This window comes from Vespula pensylvanica, chromosome 1, assembly GCF_014466175.1.
Source record: "Vespula pensylvanica isolate Volc-1 chromosome 1, ASM1446617v1, whole genome shotgun sequence".
NCBI classification, from domain to species: domain Eukaryota; kingdom Metazoa; phylum Arthropoda; class Insecta; order Hymenoptera; family Vespidae; genus Vespula; species Vespula pensylvanica.
The window spans coordinates 5579595-5590240 of NC_057685.1; the positions used below are offsets into that span (position 1 = coordinate 5579595).

The following is a 10646-nucleotide window of genomic DNA, read 5'->3' on the forward strand; positions in this document are numbered from 1 at the left end:
AGAGAGAGAGAGAGAGAGAGAGAGAGAGAGAGAGAGAGAGAGTACGGAAGGGTGGAAGGTCCTCCAGGGAGCCACGGACCAACCGCTCGTGGTGTGGAAGGCACTTATTTAATTAAAACCGGATTATACGTGGGTAGGGTGCCGCCGTTACGAGCATCATACGTTCCTAACCACCGTACTTCCAACATCGATACGTACTAATTATGCCGCCTCTACTAATTGCTCCATTCGGATTATGGTCTTCCACGTAGATATCGGTTGAGTGTCGATTCCAAAAAGACGTATTCGTTAGGAAGTTATCAAATCTTACGTCTATCTTTACGAATAACTGCTAAATGTAATTTAAAGACTTAAGTTGATACATAAATTCAATAATTAGGTGGATCTAGATACGTAGGTAGGTATTTATACGGTATATTCTTAAGTATACCGTACTTCTTTTTTGTATATCTTATGAAATGTGATTCTTTTATAGTTTTTTTTCTTTTTTTTTTTGTTTCTTTTTCTCTTTCTTCGTGTAGAATTTGTTATGGTTATATGAGTACGACGATAGCGACGAATGAAATCGAAAAAAATATTATACCGGTTTATTTTTACTAACAAGACTTTACTAAAAAGAAGGGTCAATGTTAACGATATACGTATGTAGATATCTTGTACGTTTTACGAGCTAACCGACGCGATAATTTTCATTCCTTTATATTTTATACAACAAAGGAAGTTAGATATATATCTAAACATGTCGAATGAATATACATGAAGAGATAAGGGTTAACTTTCTGTAGAGAATCGGTTAACGCGAGGAAAAAGAAAAATAAAGTAATATAACGCATAAGTAACCTAATATAAATTTTCTTATTTTCTTATTTCAGAAGGATGAAAATATTTTAAATTAAAATAAAAGAAAATAAAAGAAAATAAAAGAGGATAGTAGTGAATTTTTATATGATTCGGACGATAAAATTCTCTCTTTTCAGTCGAGCATCCCATCGAGTTAGAAATCAGGATTCACCCCTTTCCTGCGACCCCAACCAGCCAAGTCTCTCTCTCTCTCTCTCTTTCTTTTTCTTTCTCTTTCTCTTTCTCTCTCTTCTCCCTTCTCTCGCCCTTCGAGTTCGCGTTGATGTTCTCTATTAAATCAAAGAGGCATTCACATGGCGGCCGATGCGCCAGGAATCCAAATCGAGGCCATAAACCCGGAAAGGCGGAGCTCGAATTGCAGCCAAATGTCTCTCGTTCGCCATTCTACGGAGCGACGACGACTTTCGGTGTTACCGTTAAAACTCCACCCCCTTCTACTTTCTTCTTTGTATGTATATATACCTACTTATATATACATATGTATATCGAAAGCTTCCAGTAAAAAGAACGCTAAGGTCTGACGCAAAATTTGACGATACTCTTATCTATCTTCGTTTTATTAAAAAAAAAAAAAAAAAAAGAAAAAATCTAATAAAATCAATGTAAAATTTTTAAATCCTTAAATGAAACAATAGCTTCGGAAAATTCGCCAATGTTCTTATCTGACTGCCTTTTATAAAAAAAAAAAAAGAAAGATTTGATAAAAGTTGACACAAAAATTCTAAACTCTTAAAATTAATAAAATTTGTTCAATATTTAAGTACGTGTTCGTGTTCTAATAATAATTAATATAACAATTTTTATTTTCTTAGAGGCGTAATAAAAATTCGTTTTATACGAATTAAATATGTTTATTTTCTTAATTCTAAGTTTCTAATGTTTTTTAATTCATCGTATGTATATATATATATATATATATAAAACGTAATTCAACTCTCTTTTAACAGCTTAACAAGTATTATTAATGATAGGTCGATAAAAGTAAAACTCGTTATCTCTCAGACAAGTCATATGTACTTACGTCCTCGATGAAGCCATCATCGTTGCAGCCGTCTTATCTCCCCTCTATCGTTTTTTCGCAAAGCGTGACCGGAAACCTGCTGGTAAAGCGACGCTTAATCTCTTTCAGAAGGACTTCCGTCGGTCGGAAACAAATTTGACGAAAAACTCACCCTTCTTTTAAGCTATCGATCTTTATTTTATTAACCCTTAATAATTTTTTCGTCAGTTTAAACATCGCACACACATTTTTGCGCGTCCAAAAAATCCAAAAATTAAATTCATTCTTTATTATTATTAATAATTGCGATTATTTATGAGAATACGAAATATAAAACAATGAACAGAATATATTCGTAGCATACGTAGTATAGAAAAATAATCCTTTGTTATTTCTTCGTAAATCTAAACGTTATTTATTTACAATTTTTGTTCCATAACATTACGAAATAAAAACATATTTTCTTTCATTATTAACTACGATTATTTCATACGAGATGTATAAGGATGTGTATGCGTATAGATAAAAAAAGAAACGTAATACGCGTATAGAAAAGAAAAAAAAAAAGAAATCGTTTCTTCATTTTTCCCATCGATGTAAACATTACTTATTTACAATTTTTACGCTAAAAGAACGACGCCATGGAAATAATGTTATTTCTTTTTCTTTTTTTCTCTCTCTGCTGTTTTTATTAATACCTATGATTATTTATGTAAATACCGAAAACAAATAAAAAATAAATATGATATATTCGTAATATCCTTATAATAGAAAAACGCATTCCCTCGTTTGAGAAAAGAAGAAAAGAGGAAGCTCGCACCCACGTAGCTACCATGAAAGGACAAGGTTGTTTCTTTTAATATCGAGATAGTAGCTCGACGAGTTTTCGCCTTTTTTATTTCGTTCGTTCCGGAGATGGTCGGTAGGCGTCCCGACGGCCCTCTTTTTAATTAAAGATACGCGTCGACCGCTCTATCTCTTTGCTCGCTAACGCCAACACGTTGTCCTTTTCGTTTCTCTCTCTCTCTCTCTCTCTCTCTCTCTCTATTTTTCTCTCTCTCTCTCTCTCTCTCTCTCTCTCTCTCACTCTATCTATCTATCTTTCAACAGAGCTAAGTGTAAATGATAGCGTGGTTATGTTCACGGCACGTTGAGATAAGACAGGGAAAAGAAAAAAGGAAGTTTAAGTGGGGGAAGGTTCTTCTTCGGCAGGTGAAGAAAAGAAATAAAAAGACAAGAGAAAAATGAAGGACGAAAAAGGGAGAAAGAAGAAAAAGAAGAAGAAGAAGAAGAAGAAGAAGAGAGAGAGAGAGAGAGAGGAATATAAAGAAAAAAAAAGAAAAGAAATAAGGAACTATGGCTGCGGCTTAGCCACCTGCTACTCCCTCCTTTTCACTCCTTATTTTCAACCCCTTAAAAGAAGATGACCCTTCTCCTCTTCCGTTAATTATGTCGACCCTCGAAAAAAAAGAAGAAGAAGAAGTCGTATCTTCGTTCAGTAGATGATAACGGTTGTAGGATATCTTTCGTGATAATAGACGAGGTTATTTTCTTCTCAAGTACATAATGTCGCATACTTAAAATGTATTTTTCTTTTTGGTAAATCGATAAATATATTCGCTTATTCTAATATTCGGAATTCTAAAGTTCGGTTTACACTGATTAAAATGATATAAATACGATGATATTATTGAAAGATGAAATACGAAGAATATATATATATATATTATATATTATAAATAAGTTATCTATAATATTACGTTTTATTAATATTATTAATATAATATATATAATATATTATATTTTTAGAATATTGTACATATACAGATAATATATAGATAATTAGAAGATGTATAGTATGTGTGTATACGTATATATATATATATAAAGAAAATAAATAAACACAAATATGAGAATAAATGAAACGATAAAAACATAAAGAGAGAGAGAATGAGAAAAGAATCTAATCGAGAGAAGATCGTTTTCTAAAAGTACGGCATACTTTTCTCATGATTATTTCCGATCGAACTCCATACGACTGCAACGGGGGATGATACTAAAGTGGAGAGGGTGTCTCGTTCAATAAAGGAAAGAAGAAAGGAATATCGAGTACGAAGGCACGTACATAAATTTGCCCGGTGTATCTAATTGAATGGGGAAACGAAGGAAAGGAAACAAGGATATGCTGGTAAGCGAGTTTAGAGGACAAAGAGGACAAAGAGGAAAGAAGAGAAGAACAGAGAGGGAAAATGGACGAAGAAAAAGAAGGAAATGTAGAAGAAAGAAAGGGGAGGAGGGGGAGGAAGAGGAGGAGGAGGAGGAGATGGTGGAGAAAAAAAAAAGAAAAGAGAAGAAAGATAGACTGACGAGAAAGTTTGCGTAAAAAAAAAAGAGATAGGAAATATTCGAGATAGATGAGGAAGGACAAGGATAAAAATACTTTAACGAATACCATACTGACGTAATAGAAATAAACGTCGACTTGTGATAAGGTCAAAGTTGTTTATCTCTAATATATTAGCTTATATTAAATAATACGTAATAATGCGTATATATAAAACTTATGAATAATAACATATTGATGTATATATATATATATATATATATATATATATATAAAATAATTTATATATATATATGTATGCGTGTGTATATACATATATGTAGGTATTAAATTTTTATGTACATATAAATGTTAACTTATATATAAAATAACGTATGGTTTTACGGATATAAAATGGCGTATCGGTATCGAAAAGAAAAGAAAGATGAAATAATGAAGAAGAGGATGAGGAAGAAGATGAACAGAAATACTTGAACGAATACCATACTGACGTGATCTAAATAAACGTCGACTGTGACGATATGATAAAAATCGAGATGTCTAGTCCTAACCTTCTTCAAATATATAAACTTATAAATAAAAATTAAAAAGTGTATCGCATCGCTCGTGTTATCATGTTATGGTCGAAACAATGAAAAGTATGCTTACGCAAGCCAATGGTTTATTTCGACAAAAGGTTCTCTCTCATCCTTTCTTCCCTTCCTTTCTTCTCTTACTTCCTTTCTTCTCTTCCTTCCTTTCTTCTTATGGTGTCTCGACTCCTTCACGAAGACGAGCTTGACTCACACCGAATGTTATCCGTCGACTGAACGACCGAGAGTTACTCTCTCCCTTATTTCTTTCTTTATCTCTCTCTCTCTCTCTCTCTCTTATTCTCTCTTTCTCTCTCTTCGCTCTCTACGCTGTAGCCGAAGGTCGAGTTATAAAAACAAGCAAGCGTCTTCAGGATTCTTTGTTTACGTTTTGGATAAAAGTTATGTACGTGTATGTAAGTACTTACTTACGCGTGTTTACGATTTTTATGTATATATATATATATATATATATATATATATATACACGCATTATTACATTTTGTGTTAATATGTATATATGTGTATATATATATTGTATTAATTGTGTATATATATATTTACGACGTTCTTTTATCCATTTTGTTGTATCCTTCTTTTTTCGATAATTAGATCGATAAAACAATAAAAAAAGAAAAGATCGATCGTATTCGATTGAGAGAAAGTATTAGTAAGAGAATAATATGTAGTAATAATCATTATTATTCTTTTTCTTTTGAACACGGCTTATTTTTATTCTCCGATCGAGTGAACGCCTATGAAATATTTTTAGAGGCCTCGATTTCTCTTTTACAAGATCCAAGCGGAGAGAAAGATTTTTTGTTTACTTTACTTTTCCAACCAAAATTCCACGTGGGTCGTCAAATAAACGAGGGCAAACAAATCCGTACGTTACTCTCGCTTGATATCTCGCATCTGCTGATCTCGCGTATACCGCGATAGAATGTTTTAGTTTAAAAAGATATACATATGTATCTATGTATGTATGTATGTATGTATGTATGTATATAGATACGTAAATAAAGTAAGTACTTAGTTAGATCATAGATCTAAGTTGAAAGTTTCGCTGTTGAAATCAAATGATAAGACGTTTTAATCCCTTACATTTCCTTCTATTTTTCTATTTTTTTTTTTTTCTTTTTTTTTCTGTCCAAAGGTAAAAAGAAATTCCCTTCGGATCCGTCGTGTTGTCCAGTGTGTGGCGTTACAGTGAGACCGCAGGAACTCGAGCAACATTTTGCTCAGGAACTCGATCGACTTTATAAAATCTCGTCAGCTTCGTCGCGACCACGACCACCCAGGTCTACTTTACCACCAGTTCATCCTCAAGATCATCCACATGGACCGATGTTACATGCTCCGTCAGCAGCCGAGGGTCCACCACATGGAACACCTCATCAGACACCTCAGGGTAGATGGGAGACCTATAAAAGAATCAAGGCGAATAGACAGGTCAATTATTGAAATATAATCGCTTGATCTATGAAATAGAAAGAGAAAAAAAAAGAAACAATTTTTTAATCGACAAAAAGAAAAAAACGTGTATGATTTATTTATTCATTTCTTTTTTTGTTTTTGTTTAAGAAACGTTTGTTTGAAAAGAATGTAGCTATTAAGTAAATGTGGGTGTGTGTGTGTGTGTTTTTTTTTTTTTTTTCATTTTATTCAGTAATCAGATTTACTTCTATGCTTTTTTATTCTTTTCTTTTTTTTTTTTTTTAATTTTACTATTAAGAGAGTAAATGTTTAGAGAGAACGTGGTAGTTAAATTTTTAATTCTTTTTTATTAAATTGAATGAGAAATAAAATTTATTGCACATAGGTATGTAATTTGAGGATTAATTAGTTTTTTATTCCGTCATTATTAGGCCAGGATTCGCGTGAAGAATAGAAAAAGAAAAGCGGACGAGCCAACGTGTCCAGTTTGCAGCGAGAGACTGTCTGGTACTCCGGAAGAATTGAATCAGCATGTTGAACGTTGTTTGAACAAGCACAACAATGGTAATCCAGCAGGTCAACACTCGAATCTCGATGAAGAAGAAGTGGATGTTGAGGGCGACGCGGAAACCTTCGAAGAATATGAATGGGCAGGTCAAAGAAGAGTTCGGGCAACGTCAATGCTCGTTGGTGGATTTTCTGGTGAGTTTTTCTTCTCTAATCGTTTAATTTTTTACTCTAGGAAATCACTATTACCGTATTACGAAAAAATACAACGAGATATTTCAAATACGTTATCCGTATTATCTCGAAATAATTATAGCGAAAATAATAAAATTCGAGAAGTAAATTTAATTATATCAAATAATTCTCGAGACTAGAAATAATCGACTGTTTTATCAATAAAATGACGGATAATTTGTTGTCTTTTTTTCTTTTCTCGTTCTTAATAACGTCTATAAATTAACAGAAGAAAAAAATAAATAAATATCAAAAGTTTAATAGTACCTATACGTACAAAAATAGATTTGGCCGATACAGTCGGCAATAAAATATCTGACCTTTAATTAATACTTACATTTTACTTATTATATTTAACTTGACCAATATAATTTATACTAATATAACTATAAACATTAATATAACTTATATAACCATAATAATATAAACTAGAAATTATTAGTTCGCTTATTTAAGTTAAATAGACAAGTGAACTAATATAACTTAATTACTTTATAATTATGAAGTAGATTTTCGATTTTACTTATCGTCGATTAAAAATAACAAGAACAAAAGAAAAAAAAATGATACTTATATATATGAAAAATGATCGAATTAGCCGCTGGTTTGGCAACATCCTCGAGCAATCGTGGTTCCGGTGGCGGTGGCGGAGGAGGAGGAGGAGGTGGGGGTGGTGGTGGTGGTGGAGATGGTGGAAATCAACAAGACGAAGAAGACGTAGACTTGGTCGTCGATGGCGACGATGTAGCGGAATTTGGACCGGCACAATATTCCGAGGCTGATGTAATCGCTCCAAGGATCGACGGTACACCGAGGGAACAAAAGGAGAGGGACGCACTTAGAGAAGCGGTAATATCACCAAACGCACCCCATACTCCTCATTCCGATCAGCTGACGCAAGGGTTGCTCGAGGTCAAGCCGGAACCAGGTACCACGACCACAACAAGCTCATCGACGCCTATTCCTGGCCAACAAAACGAACTCGATGAAAACGTCTCATCTTCACCAAGGAGGGATGGCGAAACTCCTGTCGTCGAAGCTCTTCGAGGAAGAATCAAAGAACTCGAAGCTGAGATGCGTGGTCAACCTTTCAAGTGTCTGATTTGCATGGTTAGTCACGAAACTTTTCATTTTTTCATTTTCTCAAGGAGAAATAAACGAAGATTTATATCACATCGGATTTAATATTTGAGACGTAAAACTTGAAGATATGTCAAAAATTTTTGGGAAACTCCAAAACCATTAAAGTAACTCTCATTAAAGTAAATCAATCAAGTACGTGATATATTTTCTCGTTTTTCAAACGTTCGTGTAAGTTACGATCAAAACAGAAATCCTATAATGATAAATATAAAAATAAAAAGTGTATAACGTGTTATATTGTATATTAGATAAATTATATATTTAACATCATGAGATATCACATGAAATTTATTATATGTTATAAGTTTATATATTTGTCGTTTAATATTGTTACCGACGGCTGCTCGTGTAAATCCGCCGTTGATAAATTAGATTGATATTATACACGTTTAACTTGAATTAGAAATCACGTGAAACGTAAGTTTCTCGTTTGAGATTAATCATGACAGAAATTAAGTATCGGAAAATGTAGCTTGACGTTTGTCAGACAAATTAATTAATTTGTTTATAGATATTTCCTTGTAACGCGTTCTTGTAAAAATATTAAGATATTAACAACTCGAACAGGATTTTCTATTTACTTTCTAAATTGAATAAAACCAGTCGAAGCTGAGATCGAAGTTGAAATAATTGTTTCATGTAACAGAGATCTACGAGATCTATGAGAGATTAATTTCCTTTCTGGATAGATCTTTTACTTTCCAAGAATTATCGATACACACACACACACACATGGAATTTCTTTAACGAAGAATTTTATCTTCTCTTTCCTTCAACAGGAACAATATAAGAAACCAGTGACGTCCGTATGCTGTTGGCACGTGCATTGCGAGCAATGCTGGTTACACACGCTGGTAAGTCTCCCTTTCTCTTTTCGTTCGAACGAAATGCTTATAATCCAGGATAAAAGAGAAAAATGTAGTGGAAGAAAGAAAAGAAAAGAAAAGGAAAGGAAAGGAAAAAAGAAAAAAATAGGAAGAAAGGGATGACGATCGAATAAATAATTTTCTTGACCAAAGAGACTACGGTTAGGTAGGTAGGTAGGTAGGTAGGTAGGTAGGTGGGTAGGTAGGTAGGTAGGTAGGTAGGTAGGTAGGTAGGTAAGATACTCGTTAAACCGTAAAAAGAAGAGCGCGTAGAAGCACCGCTAATTGCGTCAGCCCATTCGACGATACACTTTCGAAGAAGAACCACTTTTTTCAAATCACAAGTCTTATCCGGACAATCCGTGTTGGCTTCCTTTAGCTTATAAAGAATAAAAACGATTGAAAAAGTTGGAGATCTTGCCAGAAACGGGGGAGCTACTTTGCACAACGTTTCTTTTTCGTTTACCATAATGGCCACGGATGGTTTTTAAAGTATTATATTATTCTTGTTCCCGTTTGGACCTTCAGCGATAGCAATTGGATACCTATATCGCTCATGGACGTTTTATCTTTTAATGATGATTCAGTTCACTTCTTATTTTCGATACGAGACGTACATACATACATACGTAGGTAGATAGATGGATAGATAGATAGAAACATTTACCTTTAAATATACATATCTATGTAAGTACTTAGATACATTAAGAATAGATACATAGATACATAGATATACGAAAAAATAAAATAAATATAATCGTTCGAACGAACTGAAAGATAAAGTTTTATCTTTATCTGTTCTCAGGGTGCGAAAAAGCTCTGTCCCCAATGCAACATGATCACCTCACCATCGGATCTACGACGGATCTACATGTGAATGAAATCTCGTACGAATGATGAATGCTAATGATGAATTATACCGATCGACGAACGTCCTATGCTTCGCCTGAAACGATACAATACAATACAATATACCAAACAAAATGAAACAGAATAACAAAAAAAGAAAAAGAAAAAAAACAGAAAAACCAAAAAAAGAAAAATAACAACAACAACGGGGAAAAAAAAAATAAGAACGAACGAACAAGAAGAACGACGGTGATGACGAAATGATGAAAGAAATAAAAGTTTCACCGAATCGTCCCTCGGAACGTATCCGCAAATTTCGTGTAAATACTTGTAAATTCATAAATGTATAACATAAATTAACTCTCTCACGTAAACGTACACGCACGGATACACACGGAGAAAGATCGATCGTTCGCGATCGTTATTTTTTCTCTATCATACCTTCGACTAAAGAGAGAAAGAGAGGGTATCCTTTTTCCTCTCTCTCTCTCTCTCTCTCTCTCCCTCTGTCTCTATTTCTCTCACTCTCCCTCTCCTCTCTCTCTCTCTCTCTCTCTCTCTCTCTCTCTCTCTTTCTCTCTCTGAGTGTAACGCACTTTTTAGGATTAGTAAATTAACTCTTTTAGCCATTAACGGGCGTGAATTAGACTTGTTACGTCTCGTTCCTTTCGCGCACAAGGCACCGTTTAACATGATTTACGATAGAACGTTTTGATTTCGACATTTTCGAGATACATCTAATCGAGGAACGAGACGAACGACAAATTTTTAAATAGATCCTACGTCTCCTTTTTCCAACGATAAAATCGCGAACGTACGAAGTCGATCGTATT

At 33.8% G+C, this 10646-nt stretch overlaps 1 protein-coding gene across 4 annotated transcripts in view; it reads left to right on the forward strand.

The window, feature by feature from the left end:
- Nucleotides 1-10191, forward strand: part of LOC122637072 (E3 ubiquitin-protein ligase Rnf220-like) — a 145001-nt gene extending 134810 nt beyond the window's left edge. For all 4 annotated transcript variants that reach the window (XM_043828955.1, XM_043828971.1, XM_043828946.1 and 1 more), the window contains 5 exons: nucleotides 5934-6229; nucleotides 6646-6916; nucleotides 7554-8065; nucleotides 8878-8952; nucleotides 9770-10191. In XM_043828955.1, coding sequence (XP_043684890.1) covers nucleotides 5934-6229; nucleotides 6646-6916; nucleotides 7554-8065; nucleotides 8878-8952; nucleotides 9770-9841 — 1226 coding nt within the window. In that variant the 3' untranslated portion in view covers nucleotides 9842-10191. The remainder of the gene's footprint in view (nucleotides 1-5933; nucleotides 6230-6645; nucleotides 6917-7553; nucleotides 8066-8877; nucleotides 8953-9769) is intronic.
- Nucleotides 10192-10646: the final 455 nt, after the last annotated feature.